Raw genomic sequence first — 26,648 nt, 5'->3', positions numbered from 1 at the left:
CATGATCTAGTCCAGAGACAGATAAAGGAGTACATTAGGGGTGCCACATGGGACCTTGCATGATCCCTTATGGTAGACTGCAGCCATCAGTTACACTTGATCTTAGCCAGAAGGCTGAGAAGCAACTGTAGCCATCAGTTAAATATAAGTGCTCAAAATCCTCATTTGGATAAAAACAGAACTGATGTGAAACAGTCCAGCAGCAGAAAAGAGAAAGGAGTATATTAAGAACCGCATGTGAGGCCATGCGTGAGCCCTTAAGGAGGACTGCAGCCATCAGTAACATATAAACGTTTAAAATCTCTGGAAACAGTTATTATGGAAACAGGAAGTAGGCAGGAAGTTCAGAGACAGGAAACAGAGAGTGGGTGCAGGGAGAGGGACAGATGTAACCATGCTGTGATCTCATAAGGAGAACAGCAACCATTAGTTAAATGAAAACCTCCTTATTTGGTTAGAAGCAGTTGGCATGAGCCCGCTAAGAGGGAAAAGACGAGGGAGTGCGTGGATCACCGTACATGAACAAGACCCTGGGTCACTGAGTTCCCCCTCCAGGCATGGCAGGTGTCCTCAGTGGACTCGTGTGACTCTACAGGGAACTGGGAAGAGGCAGGGGGGCATGAGCATCTGTGGCCATGGACAAGAGGCATGCAGGGCCCGTGGGAGGCACAATCTCTGTACCTCGCCAGGGGGACATCCCACGGGAGCGTGGGAAAAGGCCGAGGAAAAACCTGAATGCCCACCCGAGTGTCCCCAAGACCAGAAGTGGGGACCAGAAGCAAGCTCTTTCCACAGGAAGAAAGGAGGGCTCTCTGGCTTGTTTGGTTGTTGAGGGGTCCCTTCTGCTCCCAGAGATGACCCCAAACACCAGTGAAACGCAGCTTGCGAAAGCCTCCCTTGGTTGTAACCAGAACCGACCTGTGGAATTCCCAAGCCCAGATCCACAGAGGGGTTTGGGAATCGGGCGTTTCGCTGCACCAGACCACTCAGCAGGAGCGTATGAGGGTCCACCGCAGGGGCCGCTTCCTCGTCCCTCATGCTACAGCCCCCGCCCCCGGCGGTGTTGATCCTGGCACCTGGGAGACTCACGTACCTGGCGTCTGGAAGTTAATGCGTCTCATTTCCACGGGGTCCTTGGGGTGGTGGGGGGCGAGGTCAGCGTTGTTCAGGAGGCATTTGGTGCGGGGCTCTGAGTCCTTGCGTTTACTTTGGGGGAGCAAGCGGAAGATTCCGTGAGTACCGGTGCGTGTCCAAAGACACACGTGTACGTGCGTGAACGCAGCTCAGGTACCAGGAGCGTGTGACCCAGCCGGTGGGAAGGCGTTCCCGGGACCAGGCACGGACGCGCGTGCAGCCTGCCGGCCCAGCCGAGTGTCCCCTCACCTCCGCGGGCGCAGGGCCACCCCGATCCCTCCCCTTGGCCGCTTGCCTGAAGCCCCCCAGGGACGGGCCGGTTCTCACCTGTCAGGTTTGCTGCTCCCGATGGCAGACGCAGGTTAGAAGGAGGGAAAAGAACACAGGTGAGGGAGTGCCGGCTACAAAGCACTTGTTTGTGACGGCCAGCGGCTTTCTTACCCACCAGAGCCTGGGGCTCCCCTGGACGAGGGGGCTAATCCTGCCTGCCTGGGTCCCCACCACAAGGAGGAATGTCGCGGCCTCCCCCTGCTAAGGTGCGACGTGTCCCACGTGGCCACTACAGTTACTCCCCTCGCTAAGCTGGACAGAGGCAGCCGCCACCCCAAATCATCCTGCTGAGTGGCGTGCGGAGCTCGAGAGGCATAGGGGCCCTCGCCTGCTCTGAACCCCGGCCCTGCCACTCCCCAGGCTGTGTGACTTTGATCTAGTGGCTTAACCTCTCTGAGCCGCGTTTTTCTATCTGTATTGTAGAGAACCTCTGCGGTCATCCTGTGCAACCAGCCTTCCCTGGACCTTCCAGACCCTCCCTCCTTCTCCAGGAAGCCCTCCCTCCTGTCCAGTGGGGCGTGCACAGGGCTCACTTCTTGTAGAGCAAGATGGCGATAACGATGCAGATGATGAAGACAACGGCCAGCACGGGCCCGATCACCCAGATGAGCCCCTCCTCTCCGTCCACAATGGGCTGCGGGTCTGGGTTATCCAGCTGGAAGGGATCTGAGAAGGGGCTGGCCGCAAACGTCTGCAGGAACAGGGCGGGAGGGGCCTCCGTCAGTGGCCCTGCGGGTTACGGCGGCCAGAGGGGTCTTCCAACACACACCTGTGTCCCTCCCCTACCGAAACCCTCCTGTGGTGCCCGAATCTCTGCTCTCCCCATCCTTCCCCTGGCTTCAGCCACTCTGAAGTCCTTCTGCTCCTCTCGCGCTGCACTTCCAGGCCTCTGCGCGTGCAAATCCTGGAGACGGCTTGTCTTGGTTGAACTCCTACACGGCCACCAAAGCCCTAGGTCCCAAGTCCCTTCCTCTAAAAAGCTTTCCCCCTTGGGAAAAGACCCCCAACCTCAAGTCCTTCCCTCTGCCCAGCCCCGATCACGGGAAGCTGGGAGGGTCTGTGTCTGGTTCTGAGGTCGGGGCCCTGGGGGCTGAGGCCACACCAGGGCCTGCACACTCAGAGGGTGTGGCTGGACAGGGGCAGACACCGTTTGGGACTCACAGGCTCGCTCTTCTGCAGCACCGCAAGCACAAAGAGGACATATCGGTGGCCGGGCTCCAAGCCCCTGTTGTCGAAGCCCCCGTACTGCTTCTGGTCGCCGGGGTGGAAGGTGGACGGCAACATGGAGAAGCGAGCCGCGATGTAGGGACGGGGCGCCTCCAGCTGGCGTGAGTGCCTCAGGCTGCGCCTCTGTAGCCGCGAGATGTCCTGGATGAGCTGTGGGAACAGAGGTGCAGGGTGCTCAGAGGCCGGCTGGCAGCAACAGGGTTTCCAAAAGTCAGGACAGGTTTGGGCCTGGCAGGTCTGGGCCCCACCTCACCTCCTCCAGATCCATGTCTTCCGGGCTGCCCAGAGGGGTCAGGAACTGGCCACCACGAGACTTGCGCAGCGGCACCATCACAATGAAGTAGCTCCTGTAGGGAGATGAAGGATCAGGGGCCACGTGCGAGCAATGCCTGCTGGAGGTGGGTAGGGGAGTCCCTGTGCTCCGAACCTTCCCTTCTGCTTCTACGCCCCTCGAACCCCAGCCATATAGGACTATAGCTCCTGATTCAAGCCTCCAGGCTTCTCAGTATGTGGTTCCTTCCGCCTACAGAGGCTGCCCCAATTATATTTCTTGAACTCCTACACATCCCTCAAAGCCCCAGCTTCCACACCCACACATCCTTGTAGTCCTTAATTCTTCTCTGCTTCCCAGGCAGAGTCCCCCTCTCCCCGCTGGGGACTCTCACTATCACACCATGGGTCTTTAAAGTGTCTGTTTCCAGATCTGTCTCCCCACTAGCCTGGGAAACCAGAACCCAAAGAAGGTCAGGCACACAGGAGGCATGTTGGAGGAGAAGACACAGGCCACGTTTAGTGACGATGCCCGCGAGAGGCATCAGGGTAACCACACAGGCTGGGGCTGACACGACCCACGTTTTAGACACAGGCGAGGGCACTAAAGCACAGACAGGTCACGTGGCTAGCCCCAGTCACAGAGTTGGCTAAGGGGGGGGGGCTGAGGACCCCTTGGGGCGGTGGGTGGTTTTGGTCGTACTGGACAGGCACGGGGCTCTGGCCGTCGGGCAGATACACCATGATGAAGCCGTCGGAGTCGGGCTTGGGGGCCACGCTGGGCTTGGCACTGAGCAGGTTGAAGGCGGTCCAGGCAGTGACCGTCTGCTGAAGGCCCCCCAGGCTGCTGCCTCGGTTGGTCAACACGAAGTTGTAGAAAGTGTTGGGTTTCAGGTGCGTGATGAGCTTTTTGGTGGTGCGGCCGTCCACGTCCAACGTGAGCCCGTTGTACTGGATCTGCGGGCCAGGGCTGGCTCAGCGGGCGGTCCATGCCGGGCCCCGACCCTGGCTGAACCTTGATCCCAGACCCAGCCTCAACCCTGCTGAACCGTGATCCCAGTCAGAGCCGCAAGCCCCGCTGAGCCTCGACTCTAAGCCCAGTGTTGACTGAGCCCTACTCCCAGAAGACGCCTCAATCCTAGGCTAACTGCTGACCCTACACAGATCGTCAATCCCAGCTGAGGCCTGGCTCTGACCAGGTCCCAATCCTGACTGACCCCTAATCCCAGAATGAGCCCCAATCCTAGACGGAGGCTCAATCCCAGCTGAGTCCCAACTCTGACCAAGCCCTAATCACAGACCGTGTCCCAGTCCAGACTGAGCTCTGACCTCAGACTGAACCTGGATCCGAGGCTAAATCTCCCTGCTAGGCAGATCCTCAACCCAGCTGAGCCCTGACCCGACTGAGAACCAACCTTGAATGAGCCCCAATCCTCATGAACCCCTAATCTCAGACTGAGCCCCAATCCCAGGTTAAGTCTCGACCACAGACTGAGTCTCAATCCCAGCTGAGCCCTGATCCCACTCAGCGCGGAGTCCAGCTGATTCCCAACCCCGGCCAAGCCCCAACCCCTAACCTGGCCCGCCTGCTCCCGGGCCGGGGGGAGGGGCCGCACCTTATAGGGTGTGGGTGAGTTGTAGTTGTCAGGAAACTCCCAGCTCAGCAGGACTGACGTCTTCATGATCATTTTCACCTTGAAGTTCTTGGGTGAGACTGTGCCGGGCAGCAGGCGAGCGGGAGAGAGCAGAAGACAGGCCTGTGAGTGCTGGGGGTGAGGCGAGGAGGGCCGGTGGGGTGGGGTGGGGCGGCCCAGGCGCTCCCTGTCATCCGCTGTGCCTGTGCCCATGGCCTTACTGCCTGGCCCTGCCTGGCCCTGTCCCAAGTCCCTGCCGGGGTAGGGGGAGACGGCGCTGCTGCAGAGAGAAGGCGGAGCAGGAGGGGGGAGGGGGAGGGGGGGTGGGGGTTGGTGGGGGCGGCGGTGCCACCTAGGCACGTCCCACCTTTGCCAACGCCGGAGCCTCGGGGTCCGGACTCGCCTCGAGTGTCCACAAGGAAGCAGAAAAGTGACCACTTACCTGGGCGGGGGAGAGGGAGGGGGCTGGGGTGGGGGTGGGCACGAGGCCCGGTCCGGCTCTGGTGCGGGGATCGCCGCGCGCCTACCTTGGTCCCGCAGGAATGTCCGGTAGCGGACGGGGGGGCTGTAGGGGCCGGGGCCCTGGCGCGTGTGGGCCCGCACTTGGAGGTCATACGCCGTGTCGGGCTTGAGGCCCTGTAGCGTGAGCACATTCTCGGCGCCCGGCTCGGCCGCCGCCGGCAGCTCAGTCTCTCGGGCGGGGCCCAAGGCTCCGGCCTCCCGCACAGCCACCGTGTACTTGACAATGGCCCCGTTGCGCTCGGCGGGCACGGGTGGCAGCCAGCGTAGCAGGACGGTACCAGCTGAGGCGTTGCCGGCTGCCTCGAGGATCTGCGGGTGGCCACGGGGAGTGTCCTCAGGGATGCTCAGGACCTCGGCCGCCTCCTCGCCCAGGCCTCCTCGGCTCCGGGCCGCCAGCCGAAACACGTACGTGGCCCCCTTATGCACACCCAAAGCCGTATAGTGGTCCTCGGTCGGGGGGAACTCCAGCGTGGCCAGGGGCGAGTCCTCGCGGCCAAACTGCAGGCGGTAGCCCAGCACCTGGTCCTCGGCGGTGCCGGCTGGGGGCTCCCAGTGTGCCAGCAGGCTGCCCTCGGGGGTCTGCTGCACCGACAGGGTGGGGCGGCCCAGCACTGCGGGGAGACAGCAGGAGTGTCAGGGCCACGTGGCCATCCAAGTCAGGAAGCAAGGGGTAGGGCTGCAATTTTTAAAAGCAGGCCTCAGGAAGGCTGTACTCCGAAGCAAAGACTTAAAGGGAGCGAGGGAGGCAGGGAGACCTGGGGGAAATGGTATTCCGGGCAAAGAAACAGCCTGTGCAAAGGCCCTGAGGTGTCACTGTGCTGGGTGAGTAGAAGGAAGAGCGAGGAGGCCAGGGACTTAGAGAACCCGATAAAGGAAAACATCTGCAGATGCCAGAGCAGGCCTTCGTATGTTTACCTCTTCTTTTAGTTCATAAGTCACTCATCCCTTGCCTCACTGATTTGCCCCCTTGCCTCCTGCTGGCATATGATTAATATCCACGGGACACAGGAATGTCCAAAACCCTGCCCTTGCCCCACGGTTCTCACGGTCTCCGTAGTAATCAGTGTGCCAAAGTCCTGGTAAGTCCTGCAGGAGAGAAGCACCACAAATAAAACCAGTCTTCTCCTCCCGCAGGACTTATCAGGACCTTTCATGAACTGTGCTTTGAGCAGTCACAGCATATGCAGCGGGTCTGCTTGACAAGCATGGCTGTAGTGCAATGTGGCTGAGAGAAGAGGAAAAGACCAGGGGAGGCTTCTTGGAGGAGGTAACGAGGGTGCTGGACACTGCAGGATTCAGAAACTAGGCAGATGGAGGGAACAGCATGGACATGGACCAGCGGCAGCGTGGGGAGGGGCTGTGTCCAGCTGGCCCGGAATGTTGGGCTCTGTGGGCTGAGGGAGGGTCCGTGGGGAAGGGGTAGGTGTGGGCCGTGGGGTGGAGGGCTCAGGGCCTATCATCCCCAAAACACAACAAACATGTTCCCCTTTGCCCGGGCTGTGCCATCTGCCCACAACACCCTCCCCTTGTATTTTCACGGTTGCCTCTCCCTCCTCCATGTTGGCTGGGGTAAAAACAGTCCCTTGGGACTGATGATAGGGCCCTGGCGGGGCCAGAAAGGGAAACTAAGGCAGGGACACTAGGAGAAGAGGCTTCACGGTGCAGTGGGGGCGATGGGCACACCACCTCCAAATGACAACCCACCCAGGGTGATCAGAGAGCTGTGACGAGGGAAGGGGGGCGCCGGGGCTGCCCGGAGGGAGCACTGGACTGAGAATGCGGGGTGTGGGCGGGGTGGGGAAGGGTATCCAGACAGAAGGAACAGTCCAGGTGAAGCCGGCATGGGACAGAGGCCTGGTTATGGTATTCACCGGGCTGGAGCTAAGCGGTCAGGGAAGCCAGGGAGGAGGAGATGCTGGGGGTCGGCCCCTCACTTCTGTTCTCACTGGCCCGGCTGCCTAGTGCTCTCTCCCTGCGTCAGCTCAAGAACTCCGTGGGATGCTCTGGGGGCAACGGGGCTGCGGTGGGGGAGTCTCCTACCTGCTCCCTTGGTCACGACCACCTTGGGTTTGCTGCGAGCACCGTCGCCCTTCATGGTGTAGGCGGCTACCGTGATGGAGTAGGCGGTCTCGGGCTGCAGGTTTGCGATGACCATCTCCTGCAGGCCGGGGTGGCGGTCAGCGATGCGAGCGGGACTGAGACCGGCCCTGCCCACCCCCATTCCCCGGGCTGGGGTCAAGCAAGGTCTGCGGGCAGAGGCGTGCATCCGAGCTCATGCACAGACCCCGACACATAGCATGTCCATGCGAAGATGGGCACATGCGGCCTGCTCCCCCATCATCTTCCACCTGGACCAGCCCTGTCCCCTGGCTCCCGCCCTTGCCCCCAGTCCATCCTCCCCGCAGTGACCACCAGAGGGCGCCCGTGAGTGCACGCCCGGGCCCCCGGCCCAGTCAGGTCCTGCCCTCCTCTGCCCACAGCCCTCCAGGGCTCCCACCTCCCTGGGGTACAAGCCCAAAGCCTTCACTACCTGCCCCCACCTCCTCCCGCTTTCCCCCTCTGACCCAGCCACCCGGGCCTCCTCACTGCTCCAATATGCCAGGCACGCTCACACCCTAGGGGCTTTGCACAGGCTGTGCCCTCTGCCTCCACTACGCCCACTGGTGTGAGGGAGATTCCCTCTACCAGGCCACGAGAGCCAATAGTTAAATTCTCAGGAATTTCGCAAGCCGGTATTAAACACAGCTGTTATCGGGAAGTCAATTATATAAATGTACTGATAAGTACTAAGAACAATGGTAATACATACTCGAAACCCACCCTCCCCTAATTGTTTCACATCTTACTACTATCGATGCTCCCCAGGTGATTCTGTCTCGTGTCTGCAGCAGAAAGCTACAGCGTGACTACCACACCCCCCACAGGGCGCTCGAACTGGACACGGTGGGAGTCTTTACATCCCAGAAAGGGGGGGAAAGCTACAGATCAGGACTGCCCACCCCCCAACTCAGAGAGCTCATCAGTAAACCTTTACCCCACTGTCTAGACCTCGCCCCAAGCCAGAGCTGTCACTAGACACGTACAGTTGACCTTGGACAACGCGGGGGCTAGGGGTGCTGACCCCCATGCAGTTGAAAATTTGCACAGAACTTCTGACTCCGCCAAAACTCTACCATTAACCTCCTGTTGACGAGAAGCCTTACTGATAACTAACTGACCAACGTATCTTTTGCATGTTACACATACTAGGTACCGTATTCTTACATTAAAGCAGCTGAAGAAAAGAGGTCACAAGGAAGAGAGAGTCCACTTACAACACCACACTGTGTTTCCCAAAAAGAAACGGGCAGATAAGCGGACCCCTGCAGTCCAAACCCGTGCTGTCCAAGGGCCAAGTGTATCTGTGTCTTGTTCCAATTAGCCGTCCTCTCCCACACTGGACTGTGACCCCCAGGAGGGCGGGCTCAGGTCCGTCCTGGTCACCGCTCAGGAAATTACGGCTTGTCCAACACATGTCTGAGCCACCCAACCCTGCACGCGTATCGGCGTCGGCCCTCACGGTCCCACACGTGCCCACGTCCCCGCGCATGCACAACCACAAACACAGTCCGGCATGCCTGGGGGCTGGGGGGTGGCCCCAGGTCAGGAGCATGACGAGGGGGCCAGGGATGCATGAAGAGAGGGTCTCCTGCCCCTGAGCCCTCAGTGGGAATTCACCCCTCCAGCCTGGGGGTAGGGAAGAGGCAAATCCTATGTGAGTGGGTGGGTGGGGCTGGTGTCAATTTAACATCAGACTTGGGGCTCTCAGAAGAGCCCGTGCCTCTGTGTTAGGGCAGGAAGACAGCCCAAGGAGAGGCAGCAACTGGCCCAAAGTGCCACACAGCCATGTGGACTGGTTCAGGGCATCCGGAGAAAGCTGGGGTGGGGTGGGGGGTGTGTGTGACAGAAACAGTCCTGCAGGCAGCCTTCCCCACCCCGGGGCCCATTGACCCTCTCACCACTCAAGGGCTACAATGAAGTGGATGCTGTGGCCAGAGAAAGAAACTTCAAGGTCAGAGAAGCCTGAGCTGGGTGATAAAAGGGTCTGGCTGCGTTGGAAAGTGGCTCAGTTTGGATCTGCCAGGCCTGGGTCCAATAGGGGAGACTGTGGAGTGTAGGGCTGGGTCTGGGCTGCAGGAAAAGCTTGAGCGAAGGTGTGGTGGTGAAAGCCACAGCAGAAGCAAGGCTGGGGGCTGGGCAGGAGGGACACCGTGTGAGCCCACTGGGTGTAGGGGCCATCCAGGTAAGAGGGCTAACGTGTACCCTCTGGGTCCAGGACCCCAGCAGGGCGCCCATGCCCATTTGCCTGATTGAAAACTGAGGCTGCAAGCTCCAAGTAACCAGTAGGCATCTGGGGCCCAGGAGAGAAGATCCTCTTATAAGAGACATGCAGGGGGAGTGTGGGAGGGGTGTCACATCACTGCACAGCCCGCGGGAGAACACTGCAATGGCCGGGCAGGGGTGCTACTTACATATTCGGCTGTGTCGTCCATCTCCCACTGAGCGTGGGAGGAGGCGGCAGGGGAGAGAGGAGTAGGTGAGCAGGTGGCCAGAGAGAGAGAGAGAAGCAGGGAGAAGGCAGGAGCGCAGGGTCTGGGTGCCGCCCCGCCCACCTGGAGCCCCGCCCACCCAGGCCCCGCCCCAGCGCCCTGCCCACCTGGGCATCGGCCAACATGATGTCCTTGATGCGCGGTGGCCCGCGGGCCTCGGCGCCCTCCATGCGTACGTAGTGGACCTGGTAGCCGCGGATCTGGCCGTGCTGCCGGCCGGGCGCGGGCGAGCGCCACAGCACGCGGATGGCCGTGGCGTTGAGCGCCTCCGCCTCCACCTTCCGCGGCGGCGCGCTGGGCACTGGCGGGGGCAGGGGAGGGGCGGGCAGGGCCGTTACTGGGGCGCCTGGCGCTGCCCCCGGGCAGCACCGCTGCCCGATGCCAGGGTGCCAAGTGGCTGCCGGTTAACTTGGCGGTCTGCACACTCACCACCAGCTGGGAGGGCAGGCCTCCTTCACGGCTCCCACGGCCCGGGGGCAGGAAGGGGGCCCGATGCTGTCCCCCACTTACAGATGGGCAACTGAGGCCCCCCAGAGCCTAAGCCACCTGCCCAGGGCCACGTGCCATGGTGGGCCCTGCATGCCCCGCTCCATGGGCATTACCCACCTGCCTCCATACTAACAGCATCCCTTCCAGGCAGGGGCTCTTACTACCATTTTATAGATGGGGAAACTGGGGCCCGAGAGCTGGGCCCCTGATCGCAGAGTTAGTAAGAAGCAAAGCCCGGATCTGAACCCAGGCAGTCCAGCTGCACGCTCCCATGCGTCCCACTATGCAGCCACCCCGCGGATCCCAGCCCTTCCTACCCAGCCACACCCTGAGGTCTGGCATGAACAACCGCTTCGTCTCTTCCCCACTCTCCTGACCTAATGTGGGGCTGCTCACAGAACCTTTTAGGCCATGGCTCAGAAGGCAAGCCAGCTTCCCAAGGCCCAGGAACTGCGTTTTATCGCAGAAGCTGGCTGCTCTCATTTCTCCCCATGCCCCAGCTTCTACCAACTGACTCCAGACCAGAGCCTCACCTCCCTTTGCAGCTCAAAGCTTTCTAGCTGGAAAGTCAGCCCCCGTGGGGATACTTACACCACAGAAACTGGCCATTGCTACAAATTGGGCTCCGTGCCCCAGAAGCTGGTTGTTAAACGTCACCAGCGCGCACAGCCTACCTACTTGCCAGATAAGATGGCCCAGACCGAGGAAGCTGCAGATCCTGGCTTATCCCGGCTGATCCCAAGAGTCTACAAGCTAGGTTTCTGGGGTCAAGGACCCTAAGTTTGTTGCAAGTGCTGCTGGCTGTTCCCCTCACTGTTTCCATACTTTCCACCATCGGACCAAAAAATACGGGGCTGCCAGCTTAACTTTCCAGGTACAAGGGCCCGGAAGAAAACACTGCCTGGAACGTCTAGCACGCAGAATTCCAGAATCAAGGAGCCCAGGATTCCGTGGGGAGGCTGCTTGCTTCATGTCTCGCCCTCAAGACTGTGCCTTCTACCTTTTGACCACCAGCCAGCCCCGTTTTGCAGAGCCAGAAGGTGCCGAGGTGCGGGGCGGGCTGGGGCCTGCGGGGTCCCCGGCTGGGGCCAGTGCTTACCGTCCTCGTCGGTGCGGATGACCACGGGCGAGCTCTCGGGCCCTGGTCCCACCTCTGTGTGAGCGACAGTCGTGATGCGGTACTCGGTCCACTTGTCCAGCGCCTCCAGCAGGATCTGAGTGGTGGTCGGGGGGATGCCGTTCACCTCCTTGGGTTGCGGATCCTCCGAGCCCAGCGGTCGGTAGCGGACGCTATAGCTCACCAGGGCCCCGTTGTGCGTTTCCGGCGGCGGTGGGCGCCAACTTACCAAAATGGCCGTGGAGCGCGTGCTGACACATTTAACGTCTTGAGGGGGGGCTGACGGTTCTATTGGAGGGGGGAGAACGTGGGGGCGGGGAGGGGAGGCGGGATGGGCGGGGAGGGGGCGGGGAAACAAAAGATGGGAAAGAGAAAATAAAACAGAAGATGATAACAAACAAAACAGAACCAAACCAAAGAGAAGTCGAACCCAAAAGAAGTGGGTGTCAACCAAAGGTGAGATGGACGGGTGGGGATGGGGGCCGGGAGGGCTGGCCAAGAACACTGCGCTCAGCGCCCAGGGCTGCACCTGCCCGGCACGCAGGAGGTCCCGGGGGGGTAGCGGTAACATCCGCGTGCGTGAGGCACCTACCGTGCACTGGGCACGGCGCCAGGGGCATCGCAGAGGAACAGGAAGAGCATCTGTCTGTTGAACCCCTGCTATGTGCCAGGCAGCGCCAAGGGCGTCACAGGAGAACAGTAAATGGACTTGTTTATGGAACACCTACTGTGTGCCAGGCACCATGCCAGATACTTGCAATAAAAGCCCATTTATCAGGCACCTACTGTGTGCTAGGCATAGTGCTGAGCTTTATATAGGATAAGAGTAAATGCGTTTATTTGCCAAACACCTACTGTGTGCCAGGGGAGTAGCACTGCTGCGTAAAAGCAGTGAAAGTCCCATTTACTGGGCACCTACTGTATGCTGGACACAGTGTCAGAGCTTCACAGGTTACCGGGAAAAGCATCTATGTACCGAACACCTGCTCTATCTGGGGCCCCGGAGGCCACTCCATGGCTTATTTCAACTAGGACCACCCTCTCAGCCTCCTTGGAAGACAAAATAATGTCCGTGTCTTGAGCACCTACTGTTTGCCAGTTAGCGTGCCAAGGGTTTTGTAAGGCATAATACAAGTGCCTGTGAACGGGACACCTGGGCTGGTAGCAGGCTCAGGATTTTACAGACAGGGCAGCCCCGATTACCGTGTGCCAAGGTCTTTGCCGATCATAGTTCTTAGGACACTACACTAACGCCGTCAGAATCAACGGCCAAGTCTTACTGAGCGCCTGCTGTGGGCTGGGCATCCAGAGCCCTCCAAAGATAAAAACAGCAGGTGCCATTCACACGGAACCTACTCCATGCCAGGTACCGTGCTAAGGACTTTATCAGACAACAGTACTAGCCCCCACATAATGAGGACCTACTATGCGCCAGGCCCTGTGGTAGGGGCCTTACTGAAAAAACAGCAACAGTCCCTACCTACTAAACACCTACTATGTGTTAGGCAGTGTGCTAAGGGCCTTGTAGAACATTAGTAGTTCTCGCTTCTTAAGCACCTACTGTGTGCCGAGGGCTGTGCTAAGGGCCTTCTATATGAATGGTACCAGTTTTCACTTCTTGAGCACCTACTGTTCGCACACCCAGTGCCAAAGGCTTTGCAGACAACAATGTTACGTTTTGAGCAAAACCTGTGTACCCAAAACCCATGCTAGGCCCCATCAGATGGACAATGGCTCCTATCTGAGCACCTACTATGTGCCTAGAGCCAGGCCAATCTTCTTCAATGAAGTGCCACTTATCAAGCACTTACTGTATGCCAGCCATTACGTTAAGGGCTTCACGCAACAATAATCATAGCCCCCGTGTTTGTGGTACCTACTATGCACGGGGCACCAGGAAAAGCTTGTTACAAATGACTAACAGCTTCCATTCGTTGGGTGCCAATTATGGGCCAAGCACCATGACAAACCGTGCTTAGATTTAAAAGAGCATTTATGAAACACCCATGGTGTGCCAGGCAGCGTGCTAAGAAAGGGCTTTGTTAAATAACAGCAATAGTTCTCACATATTAACCACCTACTGTGTGTGTTAAGGGCTTTATGGGAATAACATTAAGTCCTCATCTGCTCAGTACCTACTATGAGACTGTATTAAGGCCATTCCTGGTAACAAACCTCACAGTCTATGCATCGCATCTTCTGCACACCCCGTACCCTAAGCCCTTTACACTCAAAATGTGTCCCCCGATGATACCTCATTTAATTCTCAAGACACACAAATGGCCAGAACTATCACCCCTCCAGCCTCATTCCACATTACACGTGGGGGGATCAATTTCAAAGCCCAGCTGCCTGGTTTTCTATGGCCATTGGCTGTGTACCTACTGGGTGCCAGACCCCACCTACCCTGGGTGCTTTCTGCGTATCACCTCCCACTTTACAGATGAAGAAACTGAGGCCGGAAACAGCAAAGCTGCCTTGCCACGAGCATGTGGCAAGACCCAGGATTTGAACCCCGGCTCAGCGGTGGTCCAGGGGCTGTCTTGATGTGAGAATGGGGACTCAGACCTCAGCCTCAGGCCAGCTGAGGATGGCTGGAACCACAGGACTTCAATTGCCCATGGCTCCAGAATTTTCCTTGCCTGCAGGGAGGCCCAGAGAGGCCACTGGCTTTGCTTCCTGTCAAGGCACAGAGAACCCTTGCCATCATGGCAGGCCCATTTGTTCCCTGAGCACGTGTTTAGAGAGTACTTGTTATGTGCAGACCCCATGCCAGGGCCACCCAGGGAAGAATCAGAGGCCCCTGCCCTCGAAGACATCAGACTACCAGACACCTCAGAAGCCTCTCCAATGGCTTACTTCAACTAGAATGACCCTCTGGCCTCACTTAAGGTGAATGCCGGCATCCCCTCCTCTGATACCAGACACTTAGGGCCCTCTCCCCCATTTCTTGACCAGCCACCCCAACCAAAAGTGCCTGGGGGAATCAGGCAGTGGTGGAAAAACCAACCAAAGAATGTACTGGAAGGAATGGATTCGCTGAGAAGGGGGGGGGGGAATAAAATCAAAACCATAATAAAATAAGAAACAACAGTGATGGTGATGATGATGAAAAAAAACCATAATAAAAGAAAGAAAGACGCCTTCCAGAAAACGCCCAGTCTGGTTACCTACCTTCCACTCTTCAACTGCTAACTTATAAGACTTTCTTACGAGAGAGGGAGTGGCGGAGTGCTGAGCTACAAGGCCAGACCGAGCTCTGGGTGGGTCTCCGGACGCAAGCGGGCCCAAGCCCTGCTCTGGCCCCCAGTGTGGGCACGCTGCAGTTCCAGACTGGCGCCGACGAGGCGGGAAGGTGAGACGGTGTGGGGAGACCCACGGCTGAGTGGTCTGGCCTCCACCTACCCTTGAGTTCAGCCTAAGAAGCCCGCAGTCCCCAGGGGGTATGCCTGGCCCTGAGTCTTGCTGCCAGTTCTCTCCGGCCCCACCCGTCTTGGGGTGAGAAGTGGGGAGTCCCTTCTCCCCCACTCCCTGTCCTGGGCCGCCCCGGAGGTTCGCATGGCTGGGCCAAAGACTCTTTCTTGACGACCGTGGAGGCCGCCTCCTTCACAATCCAGCCCAACCTGCGTGACATCTTAGGGGATGGGAGGAGGGTGGGACAGACCCATGGACAGGCATGGGGGGCAGGTAGTTCCAGATTCCCCATTTCGGGGCAGGCGTGGCTCTTGGCCGTGGGCCAGAAAGTTTGAGGGGGCTCAATTTGGGCTCTGGACTCTGTGTAGCCCAGAGCAGCTGGGGCACAGGCTGGGGGGGGGGGGGCACGCAGGGTGGGCTGTTTTTGTGAACCTGCTTGAGACCAGCGCGTACTCACCTTCGCGGCACCTGTGCCAGTCTCTCTCACGTGGCCACCCAAGCCACAGGACACCCTCACTGATCGCCTCACGCACAAACACACCCAGACGCTGGGAGCTGCAGAGCGCTCGGCTCAGCACGGGGGAGTAGGGAGGAGGGAAGGGAGCTGGGGTGGCAGGGGTGCTGCATCTCCGAGGCCCCTGATCCCAGCGGCTCAGATACCCAGGCCCAAGCTGCTGTCACTCACGACTGACCCGTGACCCCCTGTGTGCACACACCCAGGGGGGACTTGAAGGTCTGAACACCGAGGCTGCTTCCGGAACAAGGCCTGGGGCAGTGCGCTGTGACTGACTGAGAAGGGGGAGGAGAGGGGAAGAGGGCCACGGGGGTGGAGGCCACAGCGGTGGAGGCCACACCGGGCTAGGCTGAGCACAGAAGAGGGGCAGAGGGAGGAGGGGAGGCAGGGAGACAGCGGGATCAGGGGCCTGCCAAGGCCTTGAGCTCAGACCAGGCAAGGAGGGTGGCGGTAGGGGCCACAACGTGGCCCAGAGCCAGCTGCCGGCTGCAGTGTTCTGGCCAAAAGGTGACTTGTCTGTGACAGGGAGGCAGGGCAGGCACAGCAAAGAGCTCCAGGGATTCAAGAGCCTGTCCTGGGACCTGTACCCCCACCCCTCCTACTCCTGCCCCTGGCAATGGGGGACCTTGCCTCGGGGGGCAGGGCCATCTGGGGGGGCGGTCGGTCTCCGTGCACTGTGCTCGATGGGGTGTGAGCTGGGACGGCCTCACACAGCCCTCCCCACGCCTAGGAGTGGGCACAGCGTGGCTGTTCCATGAGCCCCAGATACAGGACGGGGGCGAGGAGGCGAGAAGGTGTGGTCGACACCTGTCCCCGACCTAGGGGGCGAACCTGGGCCCCCCAGGGCTCCAGGTCCCGGGGGCTGGGGGGGGGGGAGCGGGGCCTGCGGGCACCACCGGCGCAGCGCGGGCAGGCACGTCCGAGGCCAGGCGCCCCCCACCCGCTGCGGCGGCGCGGCCAGGGTCGGCGGGCGCTGGGGCCCCCCGCAGGGAAGGGCGGGGTCCGCGAGACACCTACTGGACTGCAGCGTGCGCTGCCGCACCACCGAGGTGAACGCGCCCAGGCCCTGCGGAGAGCGGGCCGCCAGGCGGAAGGCGTACTCCGTGTTGGGCTTGAGGTCGTCCACCACGAACGCCGTGGCCGGGTCGAAGGTCCTCCCCACCTGGCGGGGGGGGGGGGGGGGACAGAGACAGGGACACAGAGTTGTGAAAGAGACACAAAAAGAGCAGAAGAGACAAATGGAGACACAGAGACAGAGACGTCAATGAGGTAAAGAGAGACGGGAGAGATGCGAAATCCACCCGCGGCCAAGAGCGGGGGGGGGAGGGGCGGAGAGCAACATCTGGGCACCGAGTCAGTGAGCCCTGATGGCGTGCCTCACCCCCCACCTCCCTGCCACCCGCCCAGGCCCTGCGCCCCGCCCCCCATACGGCGCCCCGAGGTACCTCTCTGCCGTGGTCGCCCTCCCGGAACAGGAGCTCGTACTTGATGATGCTGTCCTGCCGCGGGGGGCTCCACGAGAGCCCGATGCTCGTCTCCGACTTGGCCTCGGCTCTGAAGTTCATGGGCTGGCCGGGCACTGTGGGGGAGGGGAGAGGAGGAGAAATGGGGGTGGCCGGGGAGGGGTCCACTCCACGTGGGGTGCCCAACCCTCCAGGTGTTCCCGTTCTCTCAAAAAGAGCCCCATAAAGCTCAGCACTGCCCTGGAGGAAAGGCTGCTTGTTCCCAGATGCTCCTGGAATGTTCTCCACTGTTCTTATTTCTCTTCTTTGCCCAGGGGTCCCCTACCACCCTTGTTGTCGTCCCCCTACCCTCTCTGCTTCCTCCAAATTAAACGACAGAGAGACTGTGGGGGTGATGTTTCAACACGTGGATTCCCCATCTTTTATGTGCTCTGTGGCGACACAGTTCTGACCCTTCCGTCCTCTCGTTTGGGCAGCTGCTGAGTCTTCTCAGCTTTGAGGTTCTGAAGCTTGAGCCCGACCGCAAAGGACGGGAAACCCACAGAGAGCTGGGGCCCCGCACACCTAGATGCCCCCACCCCCACCCTGCCCCTCGACCGGAGCTGGCAGGAGGCCAGCCCAGCTGCCTTTGGACGGACGCGCTTCCCCTTTATAACTTCAAAGCAGGTGGCATCAATCCCTCCAACGAGCATGGAGAACAGGGGTTCTCAAACGCAGACAGCCACCAGGAGCTGTCTGGATGTCCAATCAGAGCCCCGTGGGCTTGCCAAATCGAATTTCCCAAGAGAAGACAGAAATGTGGGTTTTCTGGGACAACTTCCTGAGTTTGAAACGCTAGCACGAAAATATTTTATGGCACCACGCAGGATGAATAAACCACTTTGTGGCTTCCAGGCAAGATCAGCCAGCTGCACGCTCCCGGATACACGTCTGCCCCCAGCCCGCCCCTCCCCATCTCAAGGGCCCCGAATCCTGCTGTCTCCACAGAAGCCGCGCCTCCCACGGGCACCTCACCTCCCTGCTGCGTCTTGACCTGGATGGGGTCCGAGAGGGGCCCGTCGCCCACGGACGTGAAGGCCAGCACGCGCACGGTGTACGTCTCGTCCTCCAGCAGGCTGCCCACGGTGGTCAGCAGGCTGTCATCCACGTTGTGTTTCTGCCAGTTGCCCACGGGGTGCTCGGGCTCCATGGTGTAGTAGACCCGGTAGCCGCGGATCAGGCCGTTGGGCTCCACGGGCTCCTCCCACTGGACGATCATGGTCGTGGCGCTCAGCATACGGGCCTGCACGTTACGGGGTGCGCTCGCTGGGGCCTGCTCGCCTGTGCGGGTGACCACCGACTCACTGGGGGGCCCCTGGCCGATGGAGTTGACAGCAGACACCCAGATCTCATACTCCGAGTTGGGGCTCAGGCCCCCGATGCTGTAACGAGTCGTGGTGATGTCCTCCTTGATCTGGTACGGCCCGTCCTGGCTCTTGGATTTATATTCGATGACATAGTAGGACACGGGGTCTGGGTTGCCTGAGTCCCACGTGATGGTGATGCTGGTGGCTGTGTTCTCGGTCACCACGGGAGTCCCCGGGGCTTTGGGGAGAGCTGTGGGGGGGAGGCACAGTCACACATCAGGCACGCTGGCTGCAGACCCCGGAGGCCGTGTGACTTTCAGCCGCACCACCGCCCTCGCTGAGCCTTGATTTCCTCGGCAGTGACCACAGGCCTAATGACCCCCGTCCCCTCATCTATAGCAGGGTGCGGCAAAGTGTGGCCTGAGGACCAGCACCTGTTTTTATAAATAAAGTTTTATTGGGACGCAGCCGTGCCTACGATTTGCAGGGCTGCTTCTGAGCTACGAGGGCAGAGCTGCGGGGCTGCAGGGGCTGTCGCAGAGACTAGATGGCCCGTAAAGCTGAAGATAGTGACTTAAAAAAAAAAAAATCAATCTGCTCTTCAAGAAAAATACTTATTTTTAAGAATCCAAGAAGTCTGTCCCTGTCTCTGTGGTTCACTCTGCTCAGCCATACTGTGTGTTCCCATGTCACACCTGCTGTTCCCTGTACCTGAAATGCTCCATCCCCAGAGGACTACATGGCCAGCTCCTTCGCATTCCTTAAAGCCGCCCACACCACCCTGGCTAGCGGCGCCCTTGCCCAGCGCTTAGCAGGGACCAGAGTCTTGTTCACAGCTGTGTCCCTGGCACCTGAATAACCACGACTTTCTCTCCCACTTGTCCCAAGTTCTTACGCCACAGAGGCCCCAAGAGAAAGTCGATCCCTCAGGAAAAGGACCAAACAACCAGCTGGCGCTGACACTTTCTATGGCCCGAGGACAGGGCTTGGCAAACTCTGCTTGCGAAGGGCTCTACAGGAAATATTTTCAGCTTCGTAGGCCAGGAAGTCTTCGTTGAGAGTACTCAGCTCTGCCCCTGTTGCCCAAAAGTTGCCTCAGACAAGACACGGATGAATGGGTGTGGCTGTGTGCCAATAAAACTTTATTTACAAAAACAAGTGAAGGGCCAGATCCAGCCTGCAGGCCGTAGTTTGCTGGCCCCTGTTCTAAACCTAGAAAAAATATTTGGAGGCACCTTCCTCTGAATCTCACCACAAACTTGAGACGTCAGGAGAATCTATAGTCCTCTGTCCCGGCCCCATCTCTCTGAGCCTGCACAAGCTGTTTCCTTCCCTTAGAAGCGTTCTCCATCGTCTCTGGCTCATTCCTTTTCAACTTTTAATCTTTCTCTGACCTAACTTTCCTGGGAGGTAAGACCTTTACTCTGGGGGGGTCTGAACAGTGCCGCGTGATCCCCGTCACAATCCCCATCAGGCTGTATCACAGCTGCCTGGCTACGTGGGTGTCTCTCACGCTGGACTCTACATGCGGCAGAAAGGGACCATGGCTTGCTCCAAAGGGCCGGGCCCAGAATAACGCGTAACCAATAAGTATCTGTTCATGAAACAACTGTCCCCTTTGCAGCCACAAGTGACCACAGCCAGCATGGAAACTCAGAGCTTTTCCACCTGTACCCCCCAACCTGTGCCAGGGGCGGGAGGGGAAGTCAAGAGGTGACCTGTCTTCCCGGGCCCCATGGACCCTGCTTACATTTCACTGTGATCTGGGCCACGGCCTCGATGACACCCAGGCTGGACATGGCCACGCACGTGTAGTTGGCGGAGTCCTTGACGTCTGTGAGCTCCAGCACATTCCGACCCACGGGCATGTCGTCTTCGGGCGTCAGGTCTTCGGCCCCTTGCATCCACTTGACGTACGGCATGGGCGAGCCCACGGCCACACAGGTGATGTTCACGTTGCCACCTGGCATGATCTCGTGGCTCATGGGCAAGATGGAGAATCGCGGAGCCACGCGGCGGACTGGGGGTGGGCGGCGGCGGGGGGGAGGGGGTGCAGGGTTGGGGGGCGGGGAGACGGGATGAGAGGGGAAAAAGAAAGAAAAGCAGGAAGAAAGAAAGAAAGGAAGGAAGGAAAGAAAGAAAGAAAAAAAGGAAAAAAAAAGTGGAAAACAATTTAAATATAAACAGGGCTGTTTCCTTCCCCCCAGCTGAAAATTTTTTTTCCTTCCAAATGAAAAGAAAACAAAAAAACCAAATTAAAAAATCAAATTCCAACACAAAGAAACCAAAACTTCAAAGGAAGGTACTTCACAAACAATATATAGAGAGATATATCGATATATAATAAAAAGAGACATGAAGCATTATTTCATAGCAACAGGGTTTCAGAGACCAGAGTGGCTGGTCACAGCACAGTTACGAACACAAAAATTTATCAGCTGTTTCTCATCTTTGCTGACAGATGTGGCTTCGGGGAGCAGCCCCTCCACCCGCTCTCCCAAGTGGGGAGCTTCGGAAGATCGCGGCTGCAGGTGTCGGGAGTGGGGCTGGGGGGCTCTAGGGAAGTCGGACGGGGAGCGGGGAGGTCACGGAATCTGATGGCGCCAGGAGGCAGAGGGGGCCGGGATCTCGGCCCCCGACCCTCGTCCCCTCTGGTGACTCAGGGGCCCTGCCCACTTCCCGGGGGCCCTCGAGGAAAAGATGAGAAACTCTAATGAAATTTTTGTGGTTTTTGGGTTTAGAAACCCTTCTAAAAGCTTCTGTCGGATCTGACAAGTTTCCATTGATAGATGCAGCTCTCAGAATCACAAACAGCATGCAAGATAGGTTGGTTGAGAGAAAGAGAGAGAGAGAGAGAAAGAGAGAGAGGCAGAAGGAGGGACAGAGACAGAGAGAGAGGTAATGCAAGGGAAGAGGCCTGAGTTTCAGGGGCCTTCAGTGCACACTCATGGGTGCCGGAGAAGAGAGAGAGAGGAGCCATGGGAGAGAGAGAACAGGAAGACAGGCCCAGAGAGAGGGGGGCAGAGACAGAGAAGGAGGGAGGAGGGGGCCCACTTCAATGCTGCATATTAATTCTAGCGGATGTGACCCAATGTGACACATCACATTGTCACATCACAGCCCTGGCAGAATCATAAATAGGATATTAATTAATAATAATAATAATAATAATAATAATAAAACGAGGGAATGAGCTTGAACGTTGAAAAAACAGGGACATGTTCTGTGCGTTTCTCAGCGGGGAAGCGGGTGCAGCCTTCTGTCCCAATCTCACAGACCGTGAAGGCAGCAGGATGCATTTCGGGGGCTCCATTTTCGGAAGCTGGACAGGTTTCGGGGGTGGGAGGGGAGGGGCGGACCCTAATGGCACCTGAACTTCCAAAAGGCGAGGCTGCTCCACGGGAGATGTTAAACTGCAGCGGGAGGGACCTGGGATGAGCTAGGAGATCCTTCGAGCCAGAAAGAGGGTGACCCTGGCTAAAACCCTGGGGCCTCGAGAAGCCGCATGGGTGCGTCCCCAGCCTTGGGCGGGTCAAGGAGTCTTGTCCCGCGAACTATAGAGATGACAGACTGGAGACTCAACAAGGCTCAAGAGGGCCGCAAGATGACTTTTGGCACCCCGACCTGCCTCTGATTCCACATGCTGTTGGTAGGGGGGTGGCTGTCGGGGGGTCTGGTTGCCTTACAGAGGAGGGGGCTCCAGGGGACAAAGGGAAGCCGCCCGGAAACCCTGCTCTTCCAGCCTGGCTTCTAAGCTGGAAATCCCAACCCTTGCTCCCTGAATCCGGATAGCTGGAGGCAAAGGGGGGGGGGGCTCCATGGGGGTGGAAGGCAGGGCAAAGAAGCAGCAGCCCTTCGGAAAAGGAAGCCCCACGAAAAGTCCAGTGTCACGTTGGAGACGGGATGGAGGAAGTGGAAGGTATTGCTGGAGGGGAGGAGTGGGGGTGCAGGGGGGAAGACAGAGGGGCCATGCAGACAGACTGGGGGTGAGGGGCGGGGCAGGGCACTGGGATGGGGGGTGGCTTTCTGGCAGGGCTGGGTGGAGGGTGGGGGGAGTTGGGGGAGAATGGGGTCTGGCCAGCCAGCGGACGCGGTCCAGGCCAGCCGCCGGCATCCACAGCGAGGCACGAGTGGGATGCCCGACGCTGCGTTGTCATGGAAACGGAACACGATGGGGGATGAGCGTGGGGGAGCTAATTAATCAAGGACAGAAAACGGCATCGACGTCCAAAACAAAACCAGGAGGAACAAATGAAAACATAAAGTGGAAAAAAAGGAAAAATCCAAAAAACCAACCAAACAAAAATCCCCTCTGAAACAAAACACCCAAAAGCAAAAAGAAAAAAAAAAACACCAAAAAAAACCAAAACCAAAAACAAAAAAAAAATCAAAAAGACATGGAATGTGTGGGGCTGAAAATCGGGGTCTGAAAGGGAGGAGGGCTGTGACTTCCCCAGGGAGGTGCCCCCCGCCCGCGGCAGAACACAGGGTCTGGCCTCCCCACCCAGCACTCGAGAACCCCGGCTGCGGGCTCGAGGTGGCCACGGGGGTGAGATCCTCACAGAAGAAGCACCTTCGGGGCAAACCAGCCCAGCCCCACTTCTCGGGGACACCCTGCCCCTGGCTGAGGGCTGGACGAACAACCCTCGTCTCAGACACGCTGAGCACAGAGCAAGGCCTTTCCTCACGACCTCAGAGTCTCACAGAAAACCTCTCCAGGCAGAGGCGGGAGAGCTGATGTAGTCGAATAAGCCCCATGGGCCTTGGGAGGATCCCTTAGGCGCCTCGATTTCTTCATCTGTGAAATGGGGGTAATTGGGGACATGCTCAGAAGGCCATGGGAGTTTAGTTAAAAAGGAAACAGGATTTCTGTAGAACCCCATATCCCTTTATCCGTAACTTCCAATTTGGTGTGGCAAATAGGTGTACTGCCCATCTTGTGCATGAGGCAGTGGAAGCTCAGAGATGTGACAGGGCTAGCCGAAGACACCAAGGAAGTGGTGGGGCCAGAGCTCAAAGCCAGGACTGCCTGGTCCCTGCCTCTCAGGTAGAGAGAGTCTTCTCTCGCCATGGCAAGTAGCAAGGATTATAGCCAAGTGTCTCTTCTTGGCACCTGGCTCTTTCAAACTCATGTGTCTTTACCTTCTGGGGACAGCAAAGAGGACAAAAGTACCCCATCACCTATATCTACCTATCAACTGAATAATAACCAGTGACCACCAGTTGAATACTATCCAGCGGTCATTATAACAAATGTCCAGAAGCCATTAGTAAGATACCCATACAGAAATGGATTATTGGAATATCAAAGGGAATAAATATTAAATATTTATTTAATTATTAGCCAAATTTATCCCTGTGTAATAGGGTTCAACATCTTGCCCCAGAGACCCTGTTCACATCTGAACTTATCTTAAAATACCTCCACTTGAGGAGATCTGGAAGATACCTCCAACTTTTTTCAGAAGCAGGGACAAACGTCTATCTTGAATATGTCAAAGATCTGTGGTATAGGATTGTTAATTATAAGTCAGTTAAATGTGGAAGGGCATTTATCAACAACTGTAATTTTAGTGCTCACAATCCTGACCATGGCCAGCAGCCATCAGTTAAATGGATCTGCCAACATACTGTAAAAGCTGACAGCCGAGAAACTTTGCCTACCTGCTTTCTCATTCATCTCATCTGCTTCTAAGTGTGTGCTGTGCAAAGAGGGCTGGTTTGCCGCGAGTTTGGTGGGGGATCATACCCATTGGCACTAGGTGGTTCAGACCCCCCTGGGGGTCTCATTAGGCCTCCGGGCAACCTCCCGGCTAGCAAGGGCGGGTGGCTGACGCTGTGTTCTGCCCAGTTTGGTGCTGACACCCACCCACATCTTTCCACCCCTGGCTGCAAGCTTGAGGTGCAGGTTAGAAAGTAAGGTGGGTGCAGAGCCCACAGGACGGAGTGGCCCCGCGGGACCCCCGCCCCCAATTACCGACCTGAATGGAGGGTCCAGGCAGGTTATAAGGGGACCACACCAGCCTTGGTCCTCAGCACGCTCCAGCTGGCTCTCGTTTCCAGCTCTTCTCGTCACCGAGTAGCCGGGGGTCCCAGCGGGGAGGACCCGCATGGGTGAGGGGGTCAGGAGGGTGGGCGGTGGGGGGTGGCAGGTTGGGGGGGGTGGGTTGCTTCAAACCCCGATTCACATGGAAAAACAACTCAAAAACCGTCAAAGCAACCGGGAGACGACCCCTCCCCCAGGCAGGAAGAGGCAGAAACTCAAAAACCAAAAGGGGGAGGGGGTTCAGGGGAGAAAGGGTGGGGAGGGGTGAGGGGAAACTCAAAAGTGAGGTGATCTGGTTGAAGCACTAGGTAGGGAACTCGACAGTGTCAGACATCTCAACGATTCGGCAAGCCGCAGCTCCAAGGGAGGGAGGGGGAGCTCTGCCTGGCATTTTGGGGTAAGAGGAGCTGCTGGGTGCTCCTCCAGACTCCAAAATGAGGATGCAGGTGGGGAGGATGGGGGAGAGATGCCAAGAAGTTCTGCAGCCCCCACGGGCTCACTGAAGCTTAGATTACACCTGTCCAGGGAAGGGAGGGGGTCCGAGCCTGACTCCAAAGCCCGGTTCTCAGCCCCTCCGTTGAACCCCAGCCTGTGGCCCAGGGAGGAGGGGTACTGCCCCATGGCCTGCCTTGGGCATCTTCCTGCTCCTGCCCCCTTTCCACCATCCCGCCTCCGCCCTCCCACCGCCAGCTCCCTCCGCTATCGAGATAGCGTGCAAGGCCTGGAGGGACCTGGCTGGACCCCGGCCCATGGGCTGACCAGCGGCCTCGGCAAGTTGCTAGCATTTTTAGCTGGACATTTTGCTGCACTATCGATACTAATTTTATTCTCCTTTTTTCCTTTTTTGGTACCTTCTCTCTTGCCCCCCCCTTTTTTTTTTGGTTCTAGCAGAAAATGGGATGACATCTTGCCAATCGAATGACTCTTCCTCATCCCCCCTTCACTGTGGCCGCCAGAGACGTGGGGCTTTCCAAATGACAAGGTGTAATCTAATATTCCCCTCCCCCTCCCCCCCCAGAACAGAGGAAACAGCAATGCAAGGGGTGTGAGGCAGGCAGCAGGCGAGAGGTTCTAGAGCTCAGTGTTCCTGCAGAACGCCCCCTCCCTGCCGCCCCACCTGGAGCCCCCTCTCCCCTTGGGATGAGGGTAGGATGAGGAAAAGGGCTGGGTCCTGTCAGGGTCATGTCAGGCGCATTGGGGGCAGGGCAGGGGGAGGCACGGCCAGGTATGATCAGCAGGAACTGGGGAGCTCACCAACACACCCCAGTGCAAATCTTTCTGGAGATACGGGAGTGTTGGGGGGCAATTCCGGGCCCAATATCTGTATCTACTCCTGTTTGGGGGTGGGGGTGGGGCTGGAAGTAAGGAGAACGCCTAGCGGTCATACCCGCCAATTTGACATGGCTTGGGTGTCAGAGAGTTAATTTTAAAAACCATCTGTCCCATACAAATCCCATGGCATGGTTTGATCTGCAAAGGCCTGGGGACGGGTCACAGAGACGGTTCCGGGGAACACCCGGAAATCGGGGCAATCTAGACCCACCATAGGCATTGGGCATCGAGTCCCGTTCCTGAGCTCAGGATTCGAGACTTGTCACTAAAGTATCCCAGCCCCATCTGACCTCCTCCCAAACCCTAAAGGCATCCTGAGTCCCTGGAAGGCAGACGGCTCTTCCCCATGCCTCCGGCTCGCTGCGAGCTCTCCCCGCAGCTCTCACACCCTCAGGTGGGTGACACATCATTGAACTGGGTCCTGCGCATCAATGATGCTAGGTCGCTGGACCAGTGGTAAAGGCGCCACCTTTAGCCCCGAAAGCGAGACCCTAAAGCCTTACAACGTTAAAGAGACAAAGGAGAAAAGGAACAGCCAGGGAGAATGTAACCTGATCAGCTACCCCCTTTGTCAAAAGCCTGAGCTGCCTCTTCCCCAGGGGAGTCCTGGAAGTGGCATCACCAGCTGTATTAAACACTGGGCTCGGTTTTGACGTCGGCCCTTAGCATCTCAGAGATCCGTTTCAAGAGGAGAAGGGCCGCGACTGAACAGCCCGCCCCCCGAACCACCCGAGGTCAGCAGAAGCTGGTGACGGGGGAATTAAAGGAGTTCAGCTGGGGGTAGGGACTCCTGGCAGCCGGCTCTTGGGCCAGGCTGCCCAGCAACAACGTAATGGCTTGTAGCTCTCAGGGCCGAACGTGCCAGGTGCCCCCCCTTCTGGGGGGCTGGTGCTTCTGTGCAAGGTAACTCAGCACCCAAGCTGGGCCTGTTGTTCGCCTGTTCGGACTCTGTGGCCACCGAACTCCCTGGCAGAATGACAGGGGGGCAAGATGAAAGATGTGACTCTAGGGCAGCCACTAATCTCACAGGAATTGGGTTGGGACCAGGAGAAAATGAAATCATGGGATGGGTTCAGAAAAAGCACCAGCGAAAATGAGATCTGAGCAAATGAATTCACTTCTGCCCTGCAACTCTCTGCAGAGCAGTTTGCCGTAGCCACCTCACTCACGTGGAGTACGTAATGGCCCAGACGAGGTCCCCAAAGAAGGGAAGTGACTGCT

At 58.2% G+C, this 26,648-nt stretch overlaps 1 protein-coding gene across 7 annotated transcripts in view; it reads right to left on the bottom strand.

Annotated features, from left to right (window-relative positions):
• Window positions 1-26,648, bottom strand: part of PTPRS (protein tyrosine phosphatase receptor type S) — a 96,629-nt gene that overhangs the window by 10,563 nt on the left and 59,418 nt on the right. For 3 of the 7 annotated variants that reach the window (XM_087867369.1, XM_087867368.1, XM_087867370.1), the window contains exons 7-21: window positions 19,800-20,069; window positions 17,718-18,299; window positions 16,686-16,819; window positions 16,258-16,402; window positions 11,295-11,600; window positions 9,814-10,007; window positions 7,158-7,275; window positions 5,123-5,728; window positions 4,578-4,675; window positions 3,665-3,918; window positions 2,945-3,038; window positions 2,626-2,841; window positions 1,998-2,155; window positions 1,462-1,473; window positions 1,094-1,206 (exon numbers count right to left, since the gene is read on the bottom strand). In XM_087867369.1, coding sequence (XP_087723495.1) covers window positions 1,094-1,206; window positions 1,462-1,473; window positions 1,998-2,155; window positions 2,626-2,841; window positions 2,945-3,038; window positions 3,665-3,918; window positions 4,578-4,675; window positions 5,123-5,728; window positions 7,158-7,275; window positions 9,814-10,007; window positions 11,295-11,600; window positions 16,258-16,402; window positions 16,686-16,819; window positions 17,718-18,299; window positions 19,800-20,069 — 3,300 coding nt within the window. The remainder of the gene's footprint in view (window positions 1-1,093; window positions 1,207-1,461; window positions 1,474-1,997; window positions 2,156-2,625; window positions 2,842-2,944; window positions 3,039-3,664; window positions 3,919-4,577; window positions 4,676-5,122; window positions 5,729-7,157; window positions 7,276-9,813; window positions 10,008-11,294; window positions 11,601-16,257; window positions 16,403-16,685; window positions 16,820-17,717; window positions 18,300-19,799; window positions 20,070-26,648) is intronic. The other 4 variants (XM_087867371.1, XM_087867372.1, XM_087867373.1 and 1 more) reach the window with 2 other exon arrangements.

Source organism: Ursus americanus, chromosome 14 (genome assembly GCF_024610735.1).
Source record: "Ursus americanus isolate L20-20 chromosome 14, mUrsAme1.1.p, whole genome shotgun sequence".
Taxonomy (NCBI): domain Eukaryota; kingdom Metazoa; phylum Chordata; class Mammalia; order Carnivora; family Ursidae; genus Ursus; species Ursus americanus.
This window is presented reverse-complemented; position numbering and strand designations above follow the sequence as displayed.